Genomic DNA, 27,852 nt, shown 5'->3' with positions numbered 1-27,852 from the left:
ACTTTGTGTTTTCCAATACTCTAACACGATCTTTTTTTTTAAATATTTTTTCTTGAGGATAACGAAGTAAAGATGCTCTGGTTTGGGATCTGAAAAATTTCGGAGGAGATCAGCTAGTTGTGTGATAATACTTGAGTTATAATTTGTTCGGCTAATGTAAAAAAAAAAAGTACTTAAGCCTCTATTAAGCATTTTCCTATGATTTTCACTCTCGATCGGGAACTCTGTGTCTTGAAAATGTAACAATTTGCATTCCTTTCTGCACTTCCTCATCGTACATTGTGTATTTACAAAAAGTTTTTCCCTTTCAGTGGTTTTTTCTTTGGATGGTAATGAGTGGGAGTTACAAGTATACAATATATAATACAAATATATTTTAGTTGGTAAGATTAGTAAGACGTAAACGACGTACGATAGTTATGAGGGAATTACTAGTTTTAATGCCTATAAGCTCAAATTTACAACTGATTATTCATGATTTCGCTGCGTTTCCACTCTTTCAATAATCTCTAGCAGTTCTAGAGATTTAGTAGATAGTGTTTTGGGTTGGATTTGAAAACAATAGGCAAATAAGTCGAGTGTTAGTAACTATCAAGGAACTTAGTTAGGTAAACCGAAAAGTCGTGTATTAGGAATAGGTGTGTTATTTTTTATTAATGTTTGTGGCTTTTGTTTATACAGTTTGTTCGTTACCTAGACAGGTGGGCTCTGTTTTACCGCTCTACCGTTCGTACAACTTTGATCTATCCTAATATCGAAATCAATCGAACTCAAGACTGAGAGAGAAAAACAACAAAGTAAAATCGTCTAAAAATTTATCAAAATTTTATAAAACTTGATTCTGCTTTCAAGGTTGTTTTTGTTTTTTACTTTACTCGTTTCATTCAAAATAAAGTAGTGTTTGTTATTGTTTGTGTTTTGTGTCTTTGCATCTTGTTTTTCATATGATTTCTGCTTTTTTTCTTTCTTCGCGAAATTAAAGTAATTCCTTTATTGTTTGTGTTGTTGCGCTATATAATAACTATTTCTCACATACATATACATATTATCTACATATACCAACATGTATCGTACCGTTTAATACTTATATACAAATCTCTCTGTGTTCGCTGGATTATCGGTTTAGTTTATCCTTGATGATCCTGCGATATGATCTCCTTAGTTTGGGGTTTCTTACTTTGAGTGCGAGACAACGGAGTGTGAGACCATCGAGTGGGAGAGCATTGAGTGAGATACACCGGATATTTCCGCATAGGTATCCGTGGGTCCTTCGGCACTGCAAACCGAATCCTCAGGCGTTCGGGAAGGTTCTGCCTCGGTAATCTCAATATCCTGATGATGCTTGTTGCTGCGGTGTTTGGCACTTAGAGCCTGTGGATTTTTTAGATATTTTAGTATGGAACTATATCTACTCGGGATCTGTAATATTTCTTGGTTTCGTGTGCAATCTGTTTTGGATTAGACATGAAGTGCTATCTATGGACGGACACATGCACACACGCAGACACACAAATTGGTTTTGGGGTTTATCGGGGGGGGGCTTGGGTCTAACTTTATATAGACAAACGTGCGAGAAGTTCTTTTAGTTTCGTTTAAAGGAATTTAGTTTACAGTCACAACACAGATATTTTATGGTTTTAGGTTTTTTAGGGTTATTCTAGAAAGCGGCCGTCGGTTCTTACCTTATCCTTGCTGCCCTTTTTCTACATTGAACATTTGGTGGTTAATGTTTTGTTTGGTTTGGTTGTGGTGGGTTTCGAATATATTGTACATAGTCATGACAAGAACAATGATATTTATAGATGTATATTAATATTAGTGGCAAACAATACTGAGAGTTCACATTGGAGGATCAATAGAAATAGAGAGTCAGAGAGACGGGTATAGAGAGACTTTGGGGAGAGAAAGATCTAGGGAGCTCGGGATGGGCAGCATAAGGTTTGGTTTCGGTTGTTGAAGAGTAACAGCACTGAATCCTAACAGCCCGATACCCCAATTGGCCTCGGTGATGTCATGTACAGTGAGCACTATGGCTGGTGGACTACACAAAGGATTTGGTGACACCGACTCACCTGCAGGGAGAAGCGACGGTGACCCGCCTTGCGTCCGCCACGTCGCTTGCTGATGTGCGGATTATCCTGCCTCAGAGTCTTGTTCTTCATTATCTCCAGTTGGGTGTACAGTCTGGAAGAGTTTCAAGCATCATATTAATGGAAAGAATTTGGAAAACCCATGAAGATCTATCTATTAGTAAAACCTTTGAATTATGATAATTCTTTAACATTCTAACTAATAACAATCCGCAAGGTTTGAAGAAGTTATAATAATAAAAAGGGCTATCATTCCGTACCTTTTGAGTTCTGCGCGAATGTCCTCGGGACTCATTTCGGATATGGTCAGCTCACCGATGTCCGGGTCGCCCAGACAGAGACCGGCATATCCACCGCCCAGCCGCTGGCCGGCGTCGTGTGACGTACCCTTGAAAGCATCCACAGGTAAACGTATTGATAGATCATACGCTAGCGAACGAACCTGCAAGCTATGAAGATGCAACAAACACCGCAAACCACACTCAGGAAGTCAAACGGAAAATGTAGAAAGGAAACGGAAATGGAAACGGAACTCAAGGTAAGAGAGAGCGAAAACCGAAAAGAAAAGATCTGTGCTGAAGAGTATGTTTTCGTTATGTATAAAGTATGTGGGTGTTGTGGGTGCCTATTGGTTGTGATTGTTTCTGTTGTGGTGCTGGAAATGAATAAAATAAAAAGAAATAAATTATAAAATAACTCAAAAGTTAAAAAAAAGATGGACGTTAGCTATAAGAAGGCTACTTAGATAGAGAATTTCAGTTAAAGATTATTCGGTTGAGAGACACAAAGACAGAGAAAGTTACAGTGAGAGGCAGTATTTGAGAAAGACTAGTTTAGTTTTTTTGGAATTTTTTCTGGTATGCATATTGGGAATTTTGATAGGAAACCGATTTTTGTCATTAGTTTATAGTTTGGTTTTGTGTTCTTGGAAAAATCATGCAAAAATCAACGCTTAAACATGCAAATCAAAGAGCGTGCTTAGTTAAGTTGAAGTTTAAGTGCAATAAGTTCAAGCAGAAAATAATAAGAGCTAAAAAATGTCAAAACATTCTGACACAAAAACGAGACACACTTGCAGCAACTTCATAGCTTGGCTAAAGTTTCAATTCAATGTTAGCTTAATACTAAAATTATGTTAATTTTCTCAATGAAACCAGAACAGAAACTGAAAATAACCATAACAAAAATGAAAATAATCAATTGTTTTAGCAAAAGCAACAAAGCTTTCGATTTGTGGGTTTCCCCTTCTATTTTTATTTATTTTTTAAATTTTTTTTCTTGTGGTGGCTAGTTATTTTATTAACAAAAATCGTTTCCTCAACCAATGTCAATACCAAATACGGATCTCGATGACTATAATGACGACCACGTCAGCGGCAGACAGCACAAAGTGAACGGGGATGGATACTCTAAGCAAATATATATAATCGATGCCCAACTAGGACGGAACAGTTCCTAATTAAATCTCAATATGTATATCGAACACAAAAGCCGTACTCAAACCAAGAAAACCGAAAGGAAAATAAGTAAATTAAAATGCTTCGAACTCATGTCGGTTACCTGCTTGTGCTGATACCACAACTTTGGGACAAATATCAGACCCAAGGCGAAGCTGTTCGTCAGCTGGGAGCGTACAAACAGGGCCAGCAAAATGGCGCTGGGACTCATTTCCGGCAGGTAGACAAAGCGCAGAAAATAGAAGCTAGACGAGACCAAGAACTCCAGCGTCAAGGCGGTCACCAGAAATTGTCGTTCCTTTTGGAGGGGAAACAAAAAAGAAAATTGCAAAGTTAATTCAGTTGACCCGATTGCCATTTGCTTGCACAATGCCACTTAAGTACAGTTAATTGTCTGATTTTCCTTTTTAAAAATTAACTATGGGCCACATATGTATCGAGGTCGAAATATGCATGTCAAGTTACGTAAAAAAGGTTTCCCTTAGTCCCTGAACCAAACCCCTTCTGATACTTATGGAATTATGTCCTTTCTTTCAAGGTGCCCTTCATCACAAAACTTGAACTCTTTGTATAATTCCTTACCCTGAACTGAGTATTGGCATTCCGGCTGGCAATGGCCAAATGCAGGCCGAAGCACAGGATGAGCATTTCGCTGGTCTGCGTGACCAGTTCCCATTTGAGCGGATGGCAGGTGTTCGTGTCCGCCTCCCTGAGACTCTCCAGCTGGGCACTTTCCAGAAGATCCAGCGACGAGGCCGTAAAAGCGGCCATATAGCAGATGACAGCGAAGACCATAGTGCCCAGATACTTGAGCAGATCCACATCCCTCAGCACCCAACGATGGGCCTTGCGGGTGCGGAAGTCCACCAAATGACGATATAACTTTAGGATGATGGCTCCATAGCAGGTGATGAAGCCCAGCTCACGGAGCCATGGTTCCAGGAGACAGCGCTCGGTGGAGGCGGGAAAGAAATGGACGGCAACCTGTAAGGGAATATGTTAGTAAGCAATCTAGTTAGAAGGACTAACTCAAGGAACACTCACAGATGCATAAAGTAAAACAATGCCCAGCAGTATCGTCTCCAGCACAGTCCACATGCCTGAGGCAATGGCCTAAAAATATCAAGACGATTAGTTTGCTTTTTCAAAAGGATTAAAAAACTGTAAGACTGAAATATGATAGCCTTTTATTTACTAACTGCTTACCTTGCACTTTCTCTGCCGGAAGACAATAACGCCGAGGACGACACAGCACAGGATGCAGGCACCCAGAACGATGGCCACCAGGAGGCGCAGGCAGGCGTCCACATTTAGTACCTCCTCCTCCTGGAAGGTGAGGCAGACGCCGTTGTTATCGCAGTTCGAACATCCTCCAGGGCATGGTATACAGGAGTAGTTGTCATAGCCCTCGGATAGCTCCACTCGATCGCCACGGAATCCCTGGAGCGTGGAGTTGGGCAGGTAATAGGATTCACGGCAAAGACATGTGTAAACATCCCTAGTGGCGGCGGGCTTATTCTCAGTGAGCAGGCAGAAAGTCGTATTCCGATCGCAACTAAAATGATATAGATTTATGTAATTTTAGCAGCTTTAATCATGATGAAGTTTGGCTAATAACTCACCCATGACGACGACCGAAAACTTCTTCCAGACCATCGTTGCACACATCCTCATCGGCGGCAATAAACGCAGCCGCCACAACTCTGAAAATGTTTACCATAAATTACAAGTTATGCCATCCAGCTATATATATATATCGATTCCACTCACTTGATCCTGTGTTCGCTGAAGGATATACGAAATGGCCAGAGCCAGCGTCGTGTCAACAGGTTGCAGTCGCGGAATGGTGCCCCCCATTCCTGTGTGCCATCCGTGCTATTCCAGGCCGCACTGTAAGCGAGAAAAACAAAACATTTATGGGCAACTTTCCAAGACAATACGGCTTATGCATATGAGTATTGTGTGCTTAAGTGGACTATTTAAATTAAGCGATGGATATCTTTTAAGTGAGCTCAACAGCTTATTGAAATAAATTGGCAATTAAAGTTTATGAGCCTTAAATTTGATTTCGAAAATGTTAGGATGGGTTAACTATTAGTGCTATTACTAATTAAATTTATTTGGCTATGTAATTATTTAAGTGCCTTTGTGTCAAAGAATGAACATTAATTAAGGGATTAAAAGGTTTTTGATTATAATGTACAGTGTTAGATTTTAATTTATATATATTTTGAGTTACGTAAATTAAGCTCACTTTGTATTATTTTGGTATTAAAAACTCTACAAAGGACTTTTCAGATATATAAAAGCATACTTTTTAGCGCATCCCTGAAAATTATGAGTACAAAACTAAACTAACCAACCAATCAACTTACCCCAACTCCCTCCAATAGGAACCCAAATACGCCTTATTGTGCACCTGATCCGGTGGTATCTGAAATAAGTTTACTCGATTAACTTGAAACCATTATTGCTGATTAGCGAGTGCATACCGTAACGTTATCCCTGAATTTAACGACCACTGTGTGAATGCTTGGTGCGGCAATGGCGAAGGCCAGGAGATTGTCGTCCTCGTTGAGGGCATAACTGGCGATTCCATTGGCCCTCCGACTTACCTCCTCACGCGTTGGCTCATCGATGGTAATCGGTGTGTTGGCATTTGGGAATTTACTCGATAAAAATTCAATAAACTGGCGTGCAGCATCCTCAGCGATGTCTGTGTAGTCGTAAAACTGCAAAATTCATAAAAACAGATCACAATTAATTTCTGAGAAACCATAAAATATTAATATGAAATGGTATTGTAGCTTCTGGATAACAACAAGAAATTTATAAGTGTTGATTTATTATTTATAATTGAATCTTTATTATACCAAAAATCAATCAAAAAGGCTTAAAAACTAAAAATATAATGCAATAAAACATCAAGAAAGACTTAAACTAACAATCAAGATTCCTACTATAACCTACCACATTTATTGCCAGTTAAAATATTAGAAAAGAAGATCTTAAATAAGTAATTTAAATGACTTCTGAGCCCACAGATATCGTGTGATTTGTGAATGAGAATTTGGCTTTGCGAAAAATTAAGTATACGCATCGGCTGCCCAGTGATTTACATGGACATTTCCCTTGACTTGGGACCATTAATTATTCACCTGGCGCACAGGACACGTTTCACACGACGAACACCTTCTGGCCAAGGAGTGCAAAAAGTTTTTGTTTCAACTGGGAAATAATAGGATTTAATGCCGTCCCACCAGGCCCTGTGGAACTGCAGAAATGTTTTCAACCCAAGTTTGTTCAGCTCTTAACCGACCAAATGTTTGTACATAATTTACACGTTACAAGAAGCTCTCGAGATCTACGCACCAAAAACTGAAGGGAACAACGGGGTGGGGTTAGCTTTGATGACATCATTATGGCTTTGGGAAACAAAAGTAACCACAGGAAGAACCGAAAAAGAGAGAAAGGGAAGCCAGCGGGGGCAAGGACATGTTGTCTGCGGGTGAGTCATGTAGTTGGGCCAGCACCTTTTGGCTTTTAAAACAAATATTTCCCATTAGCAGGGCTCTCGTTGATGAGCGACCACATTGCGTATACGCTACCGAAGCCCCCAAATAAATTGCCAACAAGCAACAGCAATATACAAATGTTTGTGGATGTTGGTTTTTGTTTCGTTTTTTTTGCATATGTGTATGCAAATCTACCGCCCAAATGAACATATCGAGGTAAAAGCAATCAGTGTAAGGTTGCTGGGAAAATGGCACGGTAGCTGGCCCGACCTACTCCAAGATAAAGCTATGATGGAGTGTTCTAAACACTCGTACGAGTATATATGCCGTGTGGCAATAATCATAAACCTTTGGGATACTCGTACTGATAGGGGTAAGAGTTGGAGTATATATGGGTTCTATTGGTAAGTTTGGTATGTAAGTTTTGGGGCTCTCTCTCAGATCGAATAAGTTCTTGAATCTGTACCCTCTAGTAAGAAAAGACTATTTCCCAAACAAAATATTAAATAAAATATTAGTTCAGAATTTCTTAAGCAACGAACCTCCCAAGGAGAGAGAAATCTTTATTTTCATCGAATCCTTTTACAAAATGACTACCATTCCAAACATACCCTGCCATTCACGCCCTTTTTCAGGGTATAAATGTATGTGGAAAACACTTGTAAATAGCGGCAGCAGCCACAAAACACACACCGAGTGTGTGCAATAAAACATGCATACTTATGCAAACATGGCCGAAACAAATGTGTGCGTGTGTGTATGAGTGTATTTGAGCAACTATGCCAAGAGTCTGGCCCAAACACACACACACATACAGAATCCTGACTGGCAAATGAAATCAGTAAGGCGCGTTTTACTGGCTTTTTAATGTCCATTTCCCGCCTTTTCCCCGCATTTCCATCTGCATTTTCCGGCATCGGCATGTACAAAATTCCTACTTATGACCATAAAAATATTTACATGGCGTAACTGTATGCTTCCTCATTGTCATTTGCATGTTTTTCCTTTTATTTTCTATGCTCTGCGCTTAATGAATAAAATATGTCAGCCAGTGTTTTCCTTTTCTTTGGTTTTCCCCTCTGTTTTCTTTTTTCTGTTCCCGTCTTTTGGCTCAACTGCTGTTGACACTCGGCAAATCCAGGACGCACACTCATCCTCCCCGTCGATTACTGACAGGCTTCACTGTACTCTTGCATTCATTACATTATTCAGGACGACAAGGCGAATGACATAAGCTGATTGCTATGGAAGCTCGAAGTTGCGTTCGTGTGTTTGCCTGTGTGTGTGTGTGTCTCTCTACTTTACTTATCGGATTAACATAAATGATTCCGTTGAGTGGCAATGGTTTTTAAATTTATATCTCTATAAATAATAAACGCGGAACTGGCAAGCTTTAAAATTAAACAAATTAGTTGGCAAACTTAATCGGAGGAGTGGAAAACAGAAAGAGTGGCAATTAATCCGTATGAGCATATACTAATTGGGCAGCAATTAAAGTTTTACTAATTGGTAACTTTTTTCGTTGTTTAAATATTATAATGAGATTCAGGGTATTAAATTGCCCAGCTCATGCTGAATTTCGTTATTAAATCTGAAACTCAAACAGCAGCTGCCCCAAGACCTATTTTAAATTGTGTATTAAATTACTTTTAGAAAAGTTTTAGTGGCTGATTAGGTTGAGATTAATGAATGTTTTGTATTAAGTAATATAAGTAGTAGTTCCTTTTAAAGTTCTATTGAAACATTTAAAAATGATTTATTTTAAATTGATTATTTTCCCTTTAAGCTCTCTTAAAGTAGAATAAATTTCCCTTCAAATCAGCAATATGCGTGTCTAGCATCGCCAGCGGAATATAATATCCAAAACAATTATTAATAACTTTGCAGCTTCAACATTGTTAGCAAAACAACACGCACACGTAGATGGGAAAAAAGCAACAGAAAGAGATAGGGGAGAGTGAAAAAGACAGGGAGACATACTCACACCGCAGGCGACAACAGCAACAGCAGCAACATGAGCAGCAGCAGCAACAGGAGCAACAATAATCCTTGACAGGCATTCGACAAGGCGCTCCAAGTTGACCGCAGGGCACAGGAGCGAGACAGGGACCACTATAAGCCAGAGAGGGACAGCCAATGGGTAGGATAATGCCCAGGCTGGCAGCTGTCAGCCGATGTTGATGTTGCTTTTGCTGTTGCTGTTGCTGTTAGCATTGCTATGAACCACATTTATTTATTGTTTCATCTGGCCAGACTCGAGATTCATATCGCTCTGAGGATGCTACACATTTTTATCTACATTTTTTATTTTTTTTGGTCTGCCCTCAGCGTTATTGTTTGCCTTCTAATTACACAAAAGGTCCCGATTGCGTCAGAGGAAACTTAGTCGGGTAATCGATTCGTGCACGTCATGTATTGGACTCTGTTTACACCGCCGACTCATTGAATATTTATACTCGATTCGCTTAGCTGACTAAAAATAGCATCCCAAGGAACTGACAGACTGGCAGACAGTGCGAGAAAATCCCGCTGACTAGGACTGGTTTAAGGTCCTTGGCTGCAATTGTCATGCAAATTCAATTAAAATATTGTGATGTGCACACGAAAAGAAATTGGAAGTTTTTTAAATTCAATTTGTTTTAGGGTTGGGAGATTTATAAAGATGTGGAAAAGGGCTACACAGAGAAAAGATGGATGTATTTTGATTTATCATCATCATTATATTTTTATAAATAAAATTATAACTTAAAATCTTAAATCATAAACTTTTTCCCAGTGCCTTCAGGATGCCACGGTGTATGCTCTACTCACTTCATTAGCATCTCTTAATTAACTTGTACAAGAGGAGGCTTCATAAAGTAAAGGAACTAGACAAGGGAATGAAGGGAGGCATCACACATGAACTGCTGTCAAGACAGGCCGCAACTCTTTCCAAAATCCCGCGGTTTCTGTGTAATACACCGCCCTCAAACAAAAAAAAAAAAAAAAAAAAAGAAAAAGAAGAGGAAAAACTTTTCTTCCACATCTACTTGCGTCAGCCATGTCGTATGCGTAATATTTTTACGACAATCAACAAGGTGAGGGGGAGGTGAAACAACGAGAAAGGAGCACAGATTTGCGCAGAGATTTGTGTCAGCAGGAAAGAGCCGAGCATACCGAAAATGGAGGAGCAACCAGAACACATTATATGGGTTGCTATCTCAGCAATTTTATTGATTATTCGCCAGTGCCGCGTTGGCAATTTCGTAAATTGTCGTTAATTGTCTCTACCTTGGATCGATGCGGTGTGTGTGCAAGCTGCACTCGTTCTCACAAATGTCCGTCAAAAGTTATGAAGGCAACCGGAAGGTGAATCCTATCTCTGCCCCTCTCTCTCTCTCTTATGGCAATCCTTTGAATTTACGTTTGCATTTCTTTGATTGCTTGAAAAGTTGAGGCACTAAATTGTACGTTTGCTTATTGCTGCTCCTGGCTGGAATTGCTTTTGATCTAAGTAGTTCTCGTGACTAAGTGCAAAGCTGAAACTTTCACCCGTCCTCTTATGCAGCTAAATTATAAGGTGGCATACTGTAGCTGTAGTTGCAAAGTTAAACAAAATGTGTACACTTTTCGAACTACAAGCACCATCGGTGGACTCAATTGAAGAAGTTTTGTCTTAGCGTTGAGAAATTCTTAATTTACTTTGGGTGTGAGAAGGAACTCTTGATTGTATTATATTAGTAATTAAAAGTTGATTATGTTTATTAAAAAGTACTTAGGAGGTTTCATTTTACACCAAATGTGATGGATTTATCATAAAATTGTAAAAGCGTTTAAAAACTGATAAACATTTGACTCAAAATTCTATATAAAGTCGAAAGATTGTATCTATCTCTGTAAAATTTGGTTAATTTATAAATTATAGATAGTTGCAAAAAAGATACAAACATAAAATATATATCAAGTGTGGCAACTTACCGGCTCATCTGGCTGCGTTTCCAGAACTTTTGGCTCGCACTTCTCTTCCGGTTTCTTGCTGTTGGCTGTCGCCTCCTTCGATGATGTGGCTGCTGCTGCTGGAGTTGCAACATCAGCTGACGATGTTGCCGCTGTTGCAGCTGCGACAGTTGCTGGCGTTGTAGGCGTGGCACTGCGCTTACGCAAACGAAAACGCTCCGCCCGACTTAGGACAGACACGCTGCTGACGGTGGGCGTTAGCTCGTCAAAGTCAAGGACATTGGCATCGTGATGCAGGTGATACTCATGCTCGTGCCCCGAAGAAATGGCGCCACTCTGCTGCAAATGGGCGCGTTTATAGTAGGCCAAAAGAGCATCCCTCCTGGTCTCGCGGAAAAAGTGAGTGGAGGAGGGATCTGGGAGGCTGGGTTGGGCAATAACTGTGGCAAGGCCGACTATCAAAAGCACCAGCAGCGAATAGAGCGTGTTTAATTGTATGCTTCTACTGGGCTTTCTAATGTTTTTACTACTTTTGATGTTGATGTTGCAGCTGCTGCTGATGGTGATGCTGCTGCTGCTGTTGTTATTGTTAAAATTTGATGATGACGATGTTGCTGTTGCACTATTTGTTCGTTGGTTTTGTTGCTGCTTTGTCAGGTGGTCTCGATCTCTGTGGCTGCTGCAATTGTTTTGCTGAGTGCTCTGTACTTGAGTGTTTGTTTGATTTTGGTGGCATTTCTTTTGATAGTAGTTGCTGCATTTGCTGCTTTGCTGCATTGAACTCTGAGCGTTAACCGTTTTTGACTTTGTTGCTATGCACAGTTCCATATCACTGATGTTCTTGCTCTTTTTGTTTTTGTTTTTCTAGCTCTTTTTGTAGTTGTTGTTGCAATTGTTGTTGTTATGGTTGTTGTAGAAAAAGTTCCTCGTGGGAGTGGCAGCTTCGACAGGTGTAAACCGAAATTGTGGCACAGTGGCGCGCTCATCTGCAAAAATTAGAAAAGTTTTTTTTGCTTTTGTTTAGTTGCGGTTTAGTCGGAAAATAAATTGAAACTTTTTCCCACCAAACATGGTTTTGTTATGAAATATGCTACAAAAATGCAATACAAAAGTTTCGACTCTAAAAAACCTTTTAGCCCATTTTAGAGATAACTTTAAAATCAAGTAACTTTTTACATGTTTATAAACCAAACTCACTTTTTAAATCGTAACCTTAGTTATTATTAATTCAATACTTAAAGTTCCTATGTAACTGCCATTAAAAGGTAAACACTATTAAATTGACTGTAAACGATTGCCATGACCGTCTCGATGGCTCTTCAAATATTTGCGGTTAAATATTTTTTGACTCGCCCATATGGCGCTTGCATGTTCAATTAATTTTTACTGCATTCGCTAAACAAATTTATGCTGATTGCCACTGCATCAATTAAAAGGCCCACAACTAAGCTTTCGAATCAGAGTCAGAAGCCCAAATGCATAATCCACACTGAAATTTCCACAGCGCCACCGACTATATAACTATTTATGTATATACATATAATATATCTGCGCCAATTGGAATTTAATTGAGATTCCAGCACAAATACACGGTGATGACGTCCGCTAAAAGTGGGAAACCAAAATGCATAATATTTGAGTTTTAGATAGTAGACTATGATGTACTCTTTTCGTGATTTCAAAAGATTTATTTCAACTTGCAATTTATAAGAGATTAAAACGAAAATTAATTACCAAAAATAAATAAAAATATAAACAAAAACCTATTAGCTAGTGAAAAACAAACTTTTAAATCTAAAAATAAAACAGAGCCACTGACTTTAATTGAATTAATCCAAAATATAAGTACAAACCGAAACGTAATTATGGTTTATGGAGACAACCCTCTGTGCAGAATGAAGCTGCAATTAAATCGTTTTAAATGGCTCGGTTCAGACAAACTTGTGTGCAATGTTCTGGCCCACATTCCGGCACTCCCACAAAGTCATGAAACCAGTGCAAAAATGGAATTTGCTTAGCCAGTTACGAGTTCCTAAGGGAATGGGCGTGGCATTTGCTGCACTCAAGTGTCGCCCAGCGGTATGCTATAATTTTTTTTCATCTTTTTTTTTACTAAAGCTCCCGCTGCTGCTGCACTTGGCAATTTGCAATTCTGATTTATGGATTTACACAAAAGAGGGAGGTTTGAGCGGAGAAGGGAATATATAGTGCTGTATTAGCCTCCTGTCAATGCGATGACAGGCCGCAAATTGGCCAAACGATTTGGATGACTGCTACGAGTAGCTATATGCTGGAAGGCAAACAGGTGTAAAAACAATTTCCGCTAATTGAAATTAATTTTCATGGCTGCAACTGCACGGCTGAGGTGGGTCTCACATTTTCGGAGGGTCCGGCTTGTCACGAGAGGTGAGGGACGGCAAAGGTGAAAGTCGGGAATAGTTGGCACATGCGCCATAAACAAGTTGTGATTACGTGATTTGGCCAGATGCCAGCAGCCAAAGGAAAAGTGAGGACGAACGGCAAAAAAAGAGTCTCCTATGTCCATTTAAGGTGAGATTCCCAAATTTACATTCCTTGAAGGATTCTGTTTGAGGGGATTTTGTATGATTTTCTTGGGACAAAAAAGGGGTGTACCGCATATGAATATACTTCCTTTATTGATAAGAATTTATTAAAAATCGGTTTTAAACTTAATAAAGTCATTATTAAGCTCGAGTTATTATACTTCACCTAAACGTATGATATTCTCTCTTTTTGATTTTAATTTGAAATAAGTCTTTTATCAATCTGATAACCCCAAGATGTATTTTATTGTCACAAAATACATAATCATCATAAATCATATAAAATATTCAATTTTTTCCTATTCTTATTCCTTTCAGTGTGGATAGGGTACTAAAATGGTGTGCTGCCAAGTTTCTTTTCCCGCTTTGGCCTGTTTTTGCTGCCTGTTTTCTGCCTGGCTGGGTTCACCTGGGCTCACCTTGACACTCGCTCAACTGCAGCTAATGCGGTAAGGATGCGAGAATGTATATCTGTCTCCAAAGCCAAGCCCATTGGCTGTATATGTATCTGTATCTGTATCGGAATCTGTAACTGTATCTGTATCTGAATCCGAGCGAATGTCTCTGTGGCCCGTTCTGTTTTTCAATTAACCGGATTTCGGGTGTAGCTGGCTGCTGCCATGTCGTGTTCATGTTCCACTGGCTGTCACCTGGTAGTTGCATGTTTGCATTTACAACCCAATTGGCCACCTTGTTTGCTGTCTGTCTTGGCTTTGCTTTTGTTTTTGCAACTGGGGAGCTGCAACTCAAATCAAAAATCGCCATACACAAATTACTAACCGCATTTCAATATCAAATTGGATTCGTTGAGGTTGCTGTCAGCCTCTTTATTTATCTCTTCATTTGACAACATTGGTATGCAAATTTTATGGGCAAACAACAGAACGATATTTTGTCATATCCCAGCTTTTGAATATTTATATTTTAGGGCAATTATTTTATTTCTATATGCAAAGCAATCAAAACCATATTTTGCTTTCAAATTGCCTTTGTAATTTTTGGATGGAAAAACATGGAGAAGCGGAAAGATGCTCCTAAGAGGATTTGAATTTATTATGAACTATTCTGATAAACATGTTGCAGTAAATGGTTTAAATATTAAAGTTGGTTGAGTTTTCAGAGATTTATAAATATATATAAAAGCAGATGCAGATGATATTGGTTGCATATTTTATGAATTGATTTAACGAGATTTTTCGCTTTTCTGTGGTAAATGTGATTACTTCATGCAACCTTTAGAAAATGTAGTAAGCTCAAACTTATTGAGCTATTCAATTAATATCCCTCTTAACAAGCCAGCAATGAAAAATTAAATCATTTTTGGGGGATTATGTTGTAAGACAAGAGTCATCATATGAAAACATGTCTGTCAGTTCATACTGAGATCCTGAGGCGTGTCTCAGGATGTAATGTCCTTTGGGCCATGGCAACATAATGAGCTAAAAATAGCAAAAGCCGCCCAGACGCAGGGGCAAGCGAGACAGGAGTGCGGACGAATGGGAGACAGAAGACAAGAGACAAGAGCGCTTTTCATTAGACAAATGTTATTTCGCACACACGCACAGAATGAGAGACAAAGCTCGGGCGTGAAACAATCAAACAATGCAACAAAGCCAAGCACACACATGTATACATACTCACCCACACACACACATACACACTCACACATACAAAATGGTTAACAATTAAACAATGAGAGAGCAACAAGCAAAGCAATTGCAGAAGGAGCAGCTTGGCATAATAAGGAGTGCCGCTGACAGGCTCGAGGACAAATTGTTCGCCGGTCTCGAACTCTAGCACCCGCAGCATTCTATTGTCATAGTCCCGCTTTGCTTAAGTCAGCTCAAGCAGCCAACCCACTAGTCAACCTAACCACCCACTCTACCACCCCCTTTTTTGCGAAAACCCCCTGAACCTCCAGAAAAACCCCCAAAAAGCCAACAAATCAGAGAACATCGCTTGAAATCGCTTCCCTTGTGCCTTTGTCGGGACATTTTCGGCTAAAAGCTTCGAGTGCCAGTCCCAAAACACTTTTCCAATTAGGCTTTTCTAGATAAATTCAGCCATTTATATAAAAAAGAATATGTAAATACAGTGGATGCTCGTAGGGTTTACCATTTTTAGATTTTACTCATGAAAAAAAAAGGGTTTTATTATTATTTTAAATACAAAAAGATAGAAATATGATTAATTAAAATATCTTAAAAAAATTTAAATATTTTTTGTAACCTTTTTTGTGAGTTTATACTGCCTTTGCTCTAAAAATACAATGATGGTTAAAGTAATAATTGATTCACTATCTTACGTATCAAAATTAAATTAACAATTAATAAACCTTATTAAAGAGTCTAAAATATGTTATTCTTGACTTTTGCTTGGCAGATTTTTCACTTCATAAATGCTTGACTTTTTGTAATTTTAACCAAAAAGGAAATTCATGCAAATTCTTAATTCCCAACAAGCACTGTACGAGTATAATGAAAATGGAATACAAAAAATTACAAAGAAGAGACTGTACTGTAATGGCTGCTCTATTTTTCTTTTTTTTTTTGGCAATGGAGTGGTGGTGTGGGTGAAGGGTGCCTGCAAAACCCTTACAAGGACGCGGACATTGTTGTACAACAATCATTTTAATCACTTTTCAGGGTCTGGCGCCACTCTTTGTTGTTCTTTGGCTCTTTTGCCGAATGGCCCACTTTTTTTTTTGTATTTTTTGGGTAGAGTGTTTACATGCACAATTTACTCAAGTGCTGTTAGTGTTTATATCATTAAAAGCACGACCTTAGAATCTCATTTTTGACTAGATTGTTGGATGATTATCTAACAATTTTATTGTCTTTTTTGTTTTAAGTTACAAATTTTGTCCAAAAGAGAAGGATTTTGTATCTTTAGACTTATATTAATATAAAAGAAAAAGTATATTAAACATTAATATTAAAGAATATAAAGAATTTCATTTTGCGAATGTCCCTAAAAGTATGATACGAAATGCATGGATCCTGCCAATGTGCTCATCTGCCTAATAATAAATGATGCCCCAAAATTAGTCCAAATACCCATATGGATGATATACATTTTTTCAAATTACGATTATTCATCATTCATTCCCTGGGTGGATGAATGTGCGTGGGAGCTGACTTATAGTATATTATATTTATATAGAAATATAAGTATATGGGGGCATACGCCATAGACAAGCGGCTCTTTGGCCGTAATCTACTTGGCCTACTTGGGCTAAGTGCGCTTTTAGATAAAGTCGCTACCGAGTCGGCTTGGCACGCACAAGCGGAAAAGGAAAAGAGGCATGGGGATACGAGGGGGGTTTTGTCGGCTAAAGGTTCACTTCAAAATGTCGAAGGACCAAAGCATATGATTGCGGGTGTGTGGGTGCGCCTAATGTTATGCTACGGCATAATTTGTTGCTTGAAGTGAAAAATTGTCAAGCACACTCAACGTTTATATACAGCAACAAAATTGAACTTTTCGAGGTCATAGCTTTTTATTAGCTTTGTTGTTAGCCTTAGCGCCAAGGTTAGATTAGGGGGAAATTGAAGAAAGGGGGGTCACACACAGTGAAGCCTATGAAAAATGTAAAATTGAAATTATTCCCGTTTAAATTCTACTTTTAGTATCCTTTTTTAATATGGATTTGATTTTATCTAAGTAGGCTTAAGATAACCCCTTTGAATCTCTTTTATATATACCTAGGCAAGCTCCACTGTACCATATGAAAGAGTGCTCAAATTTGGTCACATAAAATACATAGTCAGCATACATTTCCCTGTTTATTTCGCTTGGAAGAGCGTGAAAAAGTGTCGCTACGATTGCTGTTTCGATTGCTATTTACAAACAACGCCTTTTCCATTTTCGCTTTTCACACAAAAGTTCAAATTTCACTTGATTTTATTTCGATTCATTCTATTTGTGCAGCCTGTCCTGCCCCAGTTCCCGCTTTCCCACACCTCACCTCATCCTCATCCTGTTCCATTTTCCCGAGCGGATCAGAGCTGTGTACAACATGCATCCAATATGTGTATCTAAAGTGCAGTCAAGCGGCAACAGAACATGGAAAACGAGTGGCATGAGGGTCCGGAAAAGTACGGGGAAATTCCCATTCTCAGCTGATGTCATTTGAGGCTGAGCCGTAGCCATGGCAATGTCAAGTGAGCGGTAGGCGGTGGGCGGTGGGTATGTGATTGTGGATGTAGATGACTCGACTTAAAGGCCACATTTAATTGCATAAGAAATTGCAGTTCATAAATATCTAAAGTGGCAATCCTCACCAGATGGGCGGTCTCTTAAAGAAGCCCTAAAGACCATTATTATGCAGGACAATGGGGGCCAGATGATCCGATATCAATGACAATGCACCCAGATTACGGAGGTGAATGGGTAAACAAGTTTGCCTTGCTTTAAGTGCTAGCCAAGCATTTACGTTTTGTTTGAACAGATTAAATTTATAGATTGTCCAACCATGAAAATGATATGGTTTTTGGTTAAGTGGCGTAATACCTAGATTGATATCAATTTCGACAGACCAGCAGGGATAATTTACTGTGTTTCTTAATGTGAAAATTGAATTATTGAGCTTGTGGTTAGAGTATTGGTTTCATAACTTAATATGCACTTTCATTACTCAGGTATTTATTCAATAATGGGAAACTAATTTAATGCTTATTTATTGGTTTCTATGAGATTCCAACGGAAAGCTTAAGAATGTTGACCTATCTCAACAGTTCCCCCTAGTTTATTTTCTCTTTTGCTAATAAAAATGCAAGCCACTGCTTAACTTTAATTGCAGTTTCTTCTTTAACCTAGCTTAACATTTTCTTTATCCACGTTTTCTCAACATCCATTAGAGGCTAACAAATCCAAATTAAATCCATACAATGCTAACGTATAAATTACAATGCCCTGGCTAATTAGTTCTTTTCCACAGCCAGACAGACAAAGATTCTTTCGAGTTTTGCCAAACATTTCTTCGCCGCCCTAATCTCGTTTTTCCCCGTCTTTTGTTTTTTTGAGAAATCCACTTCCATCCCATCCCTTAGTGTGCAACAGGCATTCCATTCCACTCTCTATTCTTCCTGACCCCAAATCCTGGGTATGAAACCCGGGGGCCAAGACAATAAAGCCAACTGCCGTCCGTGAGTCCAAACAAAGCAACAGCGACATGGCACCACATAAAAAGCGCCATAAAAAAAACAGAATAAGGCGGAGACTAGCGCACATAAAACCGAACAATTGCCAAAAATCAAATGTGACAACTTTTACCAAAATTAAAATCAGCAAAAGTGAAGCCAAAACAGCTAGCGGCTGAAGACGAGAGAGAAGAAAACAGCGCATAACGAAGGAAAAAAAAGGACATGGAATGTGGGTGGAGCAAGAGATGTGGCCCATAAAGAGGCAGGAGTGATGGCTCCGGTCCGAATCATTGATGCCAAACGGAAATGTGCGCACTTTCAAGAAGTGCACTAAAAATGGCGACGAGCACTTCCGTTGATGGTTCGTCGGGCCCTAGATGGGTACTGTTCTGGTCTCCGGCACACTGATTCCGACTACTAGCTAACTAAAAGAAAAAATGCCCGGTAAACTTTCTGGCGTCTATAAAAAGTGTCTGTAAACAAGGCAACTAATATCGATGGGGGTGGTGCCACAGTTAGCTAAGCTTTACCTTATTCACACAGAGAAAACTTTCTTGCCAACTATCAATCGTGTGCAACGAAATCTTTACATATTTTATATCTTTATAGTTAAAGTTATGCAGAAAAGTCATGTATAATATTTATGGACTGTCACTAAGCTTGGACTTTATCAACAATTTTTTAAAAATTTCTATTGGTATTCATATTTATGATTAGTTATATATTTGAAAACTGGTAAATTGACTTTATCAAATCCAATATTATTTTGACATTGAGTATAGAAGAAGTAGCCCAAGTTCAACCACTGTAGAGTGGAAACTGAGACAGCGACTGACTGGCCCTTAGACTACTGCCTCCTTATGTTTTTCAGACACAAACCTACAAAAAATTGAGGAAAAATAGAAAAAACGGAGAAAAAACAGGATGGGAAAAACAAATGTTCGCATGAAAGTTGAATGATAGCTGCAAGCAGTAGCAGACAGAGAAAATCAGTAACGCAGCACGAACGCTAAAGAGGAATTGCAATTGCAGACCACGTCCGAGTTACATTTCGTGTTTTCACTCCAAAAGTCCGGACAGTAGGAGCCGAGACTCGACGGTGTCCAGTGTTATTGGGTATGTAAACAAGCGGGCGTTTTACAAGTAATTCGGTATTGCATTTAAAGTGGCCTTAAACGCTTGACATTCAGATGGGAAACTGGGCAAACGGTTCTTTATTAGCGTAGCTTGTGCGAACAACATGGCGTATGATTAATATGACTAAAAGCGAATAATGAACACCACTTTCGGCATCATTTACGAGAATGGACATCCACATCCTTCCTGGACGTTTTGGGCGGTGGCTAATTGCATAACAGCCGAACAGCAGAGTAGAATCTCCGGAACATTACGACCGGGTTCACTTGAGCAGAAACGAAGCGTTTGGCCTGGAAACAGGCAATAAAATTTTGGTCAAAACGCCAAGCAAGGCATATAGATAAGCGTCAAACAGTTCACACATTTTCATACCACCCTACTGCCGTCGCTGGAAATGCGCTCAAGCGTGAATATTAAACGTTTGCTTAGAAATGTGAGGGAACAGCGAGCGATATTGCCCAATTTCAACCCCCAAAAACTTTTTTTTTGTCCAGGCGACATGGTTCCAGGGTTTGGCCAAACTTTTAGCTGGGCCAAAGTTTTGGCCAAAGGCAAAAGTTTGCCAGCTAAAATGGAAATGGCAATGGAAATGGAGAGCAGATATGTAAATACCCGTGTATGCATACGGGAAGTTGCAGATATCTTCGGTTTGGTTAAGCAACGAGCTGGAAGATCGCTGCCCAGCAATTAGAACAGTTCACTGCGAATTTAATTTTGGATTAGGGTTTAAATTTGGCTAGATATTGAGAGAATTACACTGCAAGAAAATATTTAGGCCAATAGTTATTTAATATAAAATGCAATAAACGGAATATATTTTCTTTTACATTAATTTGTATAAATTAGTTCTTAATTAGTTTTATTTCAAAGAATTTTTAGCTCTTTCTGGGTATCTTTCTCTGTCATTAACCTCTCTCTCTATCCTTTATAAAAGGATAAATATTCAATTTACTGAGTCATAAATCAGCTTAAATTAATTACAAATATTTTAATATTAAATATAAACGTATTCCCTTCTTCGACTTTATTAGACCATTGCCGTGCTTTGAAATCATTTATTTTCTGGGTACTTCTTCTTCCAAAAATTCAAGGCAAAGGACAACTTTGCAGGGTGGCTCATTCCTGTACATACATACTCGTACATATTTATCCAAAATCTCACTGGCATATCCCTGAACACATTTGACTGCCCAAAAATGCTGTGCTTTGATATGAAAAGGTGAGTTTGGCTGTTCGGTTCCCTGGCAATCCGGTTTTGATCTTTGCAGCGTAATAATGCCTCGTCTCGCTTCTGTGCTAATCACAGAGCGTGTCCTTGAAAAGAACCTCTCACCCATTTCACAAGAAAAACAATATTAAATCCGAGCGATGGCAGGCTTGCTGACTGGCTGGCAGGCTCTTTAAATCGTAAATTGAGCTGCCAACGGAATGCAGGCATATCCGTTTTATGCATTACTATGCAAAGCACGCGGCACGTCATTAGTGGAGGTTTGTGACGAAAGGGGGTGGCACTGTGTGGCCAGAACTTGGGCGTGGATGTGGGTGTTGGTGAGTCAACATAATGAATTATGCCACGCCTAACGAGTACACAGCAGCCAGCACGGCCCGGCACAGAAATCCAATAAAAATTCAATAAATTCCCCACAATACCAGCCACAGCAGCGGTTAAAAAGCTAGTATTTATAAAAGTAACAATAGATTGTTATAAACTAGATCAAATGAGTTATCAAAGGACATTATATAGTTAAAATTTGATTGCAATCCATGAAGTTTCTTTACTTATTGGCATTAATATTAAAATTGTAGTAAAAATACTACTAAAAACACCTACAATTCTCACCTCCCCTGTATATCATGTGTAAGAATACGAAAAGGGAGTAGAAGTATGAAGGGTGGGGCCTGGTTGAGAGGTGTGTGGTTGAGTTGAGGAATTGCACGTTGAGCTCAGTGGGAAATAGTCCTGGCCTATGTACTTCCTCACATGTGCTGACAAACAAAGCCACCATAAGTCCGAGTGGAAAGAAAATACAAAAAAAAAAAAAAAATAAAACACATAATTTACTTTTCAATTTTCTTTGCATTGTGGGAGTCGCTGAAGGATTGGGAGTAGTGGATGTGGGCGTGGCGGTGTCTGCGTGAGAGGCGCCTATAAATAGACAGTGGGAATGGCAAATGCCAAAAGCGACAACCGGAAGTCGCAGGAGCCGATGATATATGGCCCGGAATTATGGGGAGCGTGGGCTGCGTAAGAAACCAACTACCGAAGTGGCCAACAAATTGAAAACAAACAAAATAAAATAAATGGCCAACCTTTTGGGTTGCCATTGAAATATTGTTCGCATTAAAATATGTTTTTTCTGTCATATATATTCTGGTTATGGCAATCCATTGAATTCTGGACATATGTAGAAGTCGCCTTATATTTGATACCAAGAATAATTTTTATTATTCTCCGAATAGTAATTCGTTAGTTAGTAATATTAAAATTCTTACTAATACTTTGTTAATATTATAGCCCGTAAGCTATACTTTGAACACTTTATGCTTTGATGCATATTAAATGCCAGATAAAGGACACCCAGTATGCTATCAAAGACCCAAACTATTAAGATTATATCTTCATCCGCTAGCCATAAAGACCTTCTATCTTTTCCTTTTCGCTTTGACCGCTCAATATTAAATTTCATAAAAATTGTGCGTGCCTATTTCCGTACCCGACGCTTCGTCAACGTTCCTCTTCCATCTGCTGCTCGTAATTAATTTACGACAAAAATAGGGTTAATATCGCCCAGAACACTGGGATATATAGAGAAGCGTTGGCCCTAGATGGCACGACCTCCCGGTTTCCATATCGCAGATGCCCCCGCACCGCTCCTGTCAACACAGTCATCAACTGTCTGTCGCTCAAATTGCTGTCACTGTGGAGGACATGGACGCGGCTGTGGATGTGGATGCGGATACGACGGCGGAGCGGTGGATGCGGTCGCAGACCTTTTTCCTTCCTTATTCAAGATGCCTTCAGGCAAATGATGCCTATTTGATCGGGGCCAAAGGATAAACAAAACGAGCGCGCAACGCATCCCAGCAAAAAAAGGAAGGGATATAGACTACGATTCAGATTTCAAAATACCCTGCGTTTTTTATTTCATAAGTATATTAATACTTTAGTATTAAGAACTTCAAAATTCAAAGATTTTGTAATTTTTTCAAAAATATTTAAAAGGATTTCGTAACAATGTATTCTTCAAAAAGACCAAAATTCAATATATATTTTTATAGCGATATCTTAGAATGTTAAAGACAAAGAACCTTTAAATGAATATACCCCAAAATGCAAACAGTAATGAGTACAATAAAAGAAGAGGCTCGAAATAAAATGAGAAAATGTTAAAGGAAAAGGAAGCAGAGAGGCAGAGGCAAATGTTCCGCCCATTCCCGGAGTCCAAAGTCAGTAAGACAGCGACGACATACTAACCTAAAGTTATAGGGCCTGGGTCAGCAGTTGCCAGTTACGCCTTTTCCATGGTTAACCAATTCACTTTTGTCGCTCGCGTTTTTCCTCGATGGTTAGCTGGCACTCTGGCTGGGTGTATTTATTTTATGCCGCTTTCTATGTAAATTTTTATGAGCGCTCGCATCAAATAAAATTAATTCCAAAAATTGTTGTTGATTTTGTATCGCTTGTAACTTTGTTATTTCGTTGGTTGCAGTTGGGTTTTCGCACGGGCTTTATGCACAGGTTTTTTTTTTTGGCTGGTAAATTAAATTATGCTCCGCACTCTTTTGATATTTTCATTTGTTGATTTTCAGTATTGATTTTGCTTAAATTGAAATTTTGCTTTTGGGTTTCATCAGATGGCGAGTAGTTGGCAAGTTGAATCAGGAAAACTTTATTGAAAATTAAAATAAAAAAAATCTTTTTCATAATATACACACAATTTCTTCTTCAAGAATAAGCCATAAATAAATTAAACTAATAAATACAACTCCAAATTAACTTTCAATAGCGAAAATATTGCAATCAATCTATATATTTCATTCTGTTGAACCGCTCTTGAAAGTATGCAATCAAAAGTTTACGGCTTGCAATTTCTCTAAGAGTTTTGCAAAAACTTTTAAGAACAACATTTGTATTGGCCAAGAAATATAAAAGAGTTGGACAAGATTGCCTTTAAGCAAGAATTTCTCGTGTTCAGGAATTTATAGTAATGTTAAAATACTACAATGGGAAGACAGGATTTTAAACTTTTCAAAGCACCATATTGAATTTGTTTATTAGAATGCTACACCTTTTCCGTCTATTCTACCATTTTTTTAGCTTCTGGATTGGTTATGCTTTAAGCTCATATTTTCTGTTCTGGTGAAATATTCAAATATTTCACAAAAACGTTTACGTTTTGATAATAATATTTGCAATATTTCTTATATTTTTTTTATAAGAAATATTGCATCTTTTATAATCTAAAAACCTCTTTAAAAAAGTCTTTTTCCTGACAATATTTAATGTTGCCAATTATGAAATTTGGCCAATTTCGCTGCACTCCAAAAAAGTTGATTAAGGCCGAGGAGTGGAGGCCGAAAGAAAAGCCATAAAAAGTCCAAGGCGCTGAAACTTTTTCCGAGTTAAATAGAATCCTTCGCTCCTCTCGCATGCACCAACTCCTGCTTCTTTTTTTTATTCCTTCTTTCTGCTACACGCGCTGCTTTCAAAATAACTCTAGGATACACAAAAAGACATCCTGTGGCCTCGAATGTGCCTCAGCGTGTGTCTCTGTGTGTGTGTTTGTGTGAGAAAGGTGAAACTTTGGAACTCCTTGTTGTTGCTACTGCTTCTGCCGCTGTTGTTAATTCAGGACTACGAATTTGGCTCAAAAGGCGAACGACAAATTAACGAGGATTCGAAAACGAAACGAAAACGAAACTGGAATGCACGAGAAATGCGTATAAAAATATATATTTTGCTCATAAATTAAACGATTTGCACACTAAAAGCGGGTAGACCAACACGCGCGCAAAACTAACGGAGCGGCGTCTCACATACACACAGACATATATCCTGGCAGGATTTCGTCCTGTTCACATGTATGTGTGTATGAGTAAGTGTGTCTTAATGCCGCCGCAGAGCTAAGCGCGCAAAAACCGACAGATACACGAGCATTTAACACCCAAAAAATGCGTGGCGCATGTTGAAAAGCTGCTCCCATCGAGGATGTTTTTTATTTAAAGAATTTATCGTTACGCCCGTAATTTTTCTCGTTTTTCCATGACTTTTTCACCACTACGCGTTCTTTAACATTTTTCACATACTTATCGGTTTTAGCAATTATTTTTTTTAATTTTTCTGTTAGGCACTGGTTCAACTTGGTTTTCCCGTGGCAGCGCCCACAATTGAAGCGTGTGCGTTCGCGTTTGTGTCCTGTACTCAATTGTATTCTCCGAGTTCCGCCAGCACCTTCACATCGGAATCCTTGCCATTGTGTCGCCGATGCGAGTGCGCGCGTTAAGTTGTTGATTTCGCAAAAGCTCTCTCTGGGAGTCCTTTAAAATACATTCTGATGTTAACCGATTTTGGGAAAATGTTATGCCACTGTTAATTAATTATTGGTTGGAAGCCCTACTTAAAGGATACATGCGTATAGCTGTGACTCACACCATTATAATTTCGCTGTTTCTAACAGAGAGATCTATAAAAGATGTTCCCATATATAAATCGATTAGATTTATCAATTACTCCATCCTTAAAAAAGGCATTTTTAATAGACTCGTTTGCGTTTCAACGTTTTTATCAGATCTTAAAATCTTACAATCTTACAATTGTAAAGAAAACAAAAAGATGGCTTTACAGTTTTAGAATTTACTTAGAGCTTTAAATTACAAATGTACATGCTTAGTTATGGTATACAAGAATCAATTAATTAAACGCCGTCACAACTGCAGCACAACAATTTTGTCCTGGTTTCGTTGGCAGAGGAGCAATAAAAAAATAGTCATATATCTCACAATTCCCTAGAAAATGCTTGCTAAAGCTTAGAACGTGGCATGGTTTCGTATGAAGTAGACATCGTACTCCTTCTCTATCCACTTGATTAGCTTGTCCACGTATTTGATAACGGTGGCTTTATCCACTACCGGTTCGAAAACGGCATATAGTTCGTAGGTGCCTGTGGCCCAGGCTAACACCACCTCGCGCTCCTTTACCTCATAGATTAACTTTAGTGGTCGTGAACTGTTGTGGATACGGTGTAGCAGGTCACAGTAGATAGCCTCCAGGCGTTCAAGCTCCTCCACAGACTTGTACGGATGCCTTAGCATGGGGCAGAGCAGCTGTGCCGTACTCTTCGGTTTGTACAAGAAATGACGCAGCTCGGGGATTCCCACAACCTGTTGGTATAGTTTCGCATTGAACGGTTGCTGCAGCTCTTCGTTGATGGCTTCTAAGCAATGGTTTTTCCTCAGTTTTTCCGTTATTTTAGCCTTGGCATCTGCCAACGTAAAAAAGGCATCTCTATCAACGGATAACAGAAGCAAACAGGCCTGGCAATCGTCAGCCAAATACGAAACATGCGCATGCAGATATCCATTCATATCGAACTTTGGTAGACAAATTGGCGACCAGTTTTCGGAGGTTTTAAACGACTCAGAGCACTCCACCAGGTTAAAAATCAATCGCAGATCAGCCGGATGTATGGAGTACTTCTTCATCCGCACCAATGCTATCAGTTTGTTATTGGCTATCAGTACGGCAAACACCAGATTCTTAATCTTCGAGCAGTTGCTCTGGATTGCGCTGGTGATTTGCGAGCGTATCGTTGTGGATAAAGGGAAGACGCGTATTGAGTTGGTCAAAAATGTAAAGATGTTGTTTGTCACTAAAAGGGAAAGAAGGGGTGATTCATATCTGAAGAAGTTTCGGTGCATCCTTACCTTTGGCACTACTGCTATCGTTTGCCAACAAATTATAGAACAATCGCTCGCTACCAGAGAGCAACCTCCGTAGATCAAAGTTTTTACGCCTCTCGAAGATCTTCGTCATATGTGAGTACGTCAGTATGGACAGTATTTGATTGTAGACATCACTAAAGAAAATCAAAATCCCCATTAGTTGCATTTACTGAATTAATATTACTGAATTTAGGAAAATGACTCACCCCAGTTGGAGTTGCAGCTGCTGGACACTCATGTTGCTTCTAGTGGCGGCCACCAGGATAAGCGAGCTGCGCTGCATGAAGGCAAACTTGATGCCAGCCGCATGTATAGAGGTAATGGCATCCTGGCCCATTTGGACGAAGCTTACTAAAGCCTGAATAACTCCGAATAGAGTAGCTAGCTTATCCTCATTGCCGTGCAGTGAGAAAATGGGCTTTCCTGCTTCGCTGAGTACAAAAATATGTTTCTTTTGTCCCTGCCACAGACTGTCATGCTGGTAATCGTATTCTTCCTCCAATCCGCCAATGGAATCCTCTGTTTTTGCGCTGGTCGAGGTGCTCAATGCCAGTGACTCCACGGAGGCAGCCAGTCCCTTGGTCTGTTGCTCCGGTTCAGGACTGAGGGCACTGGTGTCCCTTGTATTAACCAGACCATCTCTCAGCTCAGAGATAATACTATGGTTCTGCTGCTCGGCCTCTTGGTCGGGATCCGCCTCCTGATAGAGACTTGGGGACTCTGGATCACCCTCTGCATCCAGGAACTCGCAGGTGGAGTTCGTGTCTGATCTTATTGACGTCTGCTCTACTTCCATTTCGATTTTTCGCTATTTTAGCCGCTTGAACATTGCAATTTGCAAATTTTTGGCAAAATATACAAGTTTACAACTCAATCACCAGCGAAAGGTTTCATCTGGGTTTTCCAACACTGGCGGAAACATATGGTAAAATAATTTAGGGTATTCCAGAAAGCTATTTTAAATATTATTTCCCTTTTTCATTTTGTTCTTATAAAAATGGTCATCAATATTAATTGTTTATCATATGAATTTATGAATATTTTCAATATTGTAATACTTCTTACTA

At 39.1% G+C, this 27,852-nt stretch overlaps 2 protein-coding genes across 6 annotated transcripts; both read right to left on the bottom strand.

The window, feature by feature from the left end:
• Positions 1-144: 144 nt before the first annotated feature.
• On the bottom strand, positions 145-25,321 carry LOC108102579 (probable G-protein coupled receptor 158). Of its 5 annotated transcripts, none has more exons than XM_017207660.2 (15): positions 25,151-25,320; positions 23,319-23,731; positions 11,020-11,984; positions 6,040-6,279; positions 5,923-5,981; positions 5,318-5,437; positions 5,170-5,250; positions 4,754-5,102; positions 4,592-4,660; positions 4,130-4,531; positions 3,651-3,845; positions 2,351-2,532; positions 2,073-2,184; positions 1,683-1,703; positions 145-1,371 (listed from the first exon to the last, which is right to left on the bottom strand). In XM_017207660.2, the coding sequence occupies exons 3-15, from the start codon at positions 11,824-11,826 to the stop codon at positions 1,174-1,176; spliced, it is 2,835 nt and encodes a 944-aa protein (XP_017063149.1). In that variant the 5' UTR covers positions 11,827-11,984; positions 23,319-23,731; positions 25,151-25,320; the 3' UTR covers positions 145-1,173. The 5 variants fall into 5 exon arrangements, with proteins under 5 accessions (XP_017063149.1, XP_017063153.1, XP_017063152.1 ...); XM_017207664.2 differs by having other exon boundaries at positions 2,351-2,478; XM_017207663.2 differs by lacking the exon at positions 1,683-1,703.
• A 287-nt stretch (positions 25,322-25,608) lies between these two features.
• On the bottom strand, positions 25,609-27,693 carry LOC108102696 (vacuolar fusion protein MON1 homolog A). Its single transcript, XM_017207840.2, has 3 exons — positions 26,992-27,693; positions 26,768-26,919; positions 25,609-26,712 (listed from the first exon to the last, which is right to left on the bottom strand). Exons 1-3 carry the CDS (start codon positions 27,579-27,581, stop codon positions 25,871-25,873), a joined length of 1,584 nt encoding a protein of 527 aa, XP_017063329.1. The 5' UTR covers positions 27,582-27,693; the 3' UTR covers positions 25,609-25,870.
• Between the last annotated feature and the right edge of the window lie 159 nt (positions 27,694-27,852).

Source organism: Drosophila eugracilis, unplaced genomic scaffold (genome assembly GCF_018153835.1).
Source record: "Drosophila eugracilis isolate 14026-0451.02 unplaced genomic scaffold, ASM1815383v1 contig_1197, whole genome shotgun sequence".
Classification (NCBI taxonomy): domain Eukaryota; kingdom Metazoa; phylum Arthropoda; class Insecta; order Diptera; family Drosophilidae; genus Drosophila; species Drosophila eugracilis.
Note: the sequence above shows the minus strand (reverse complement) of the source record. Positions and strands in the feature narration are given on the sequence as shown.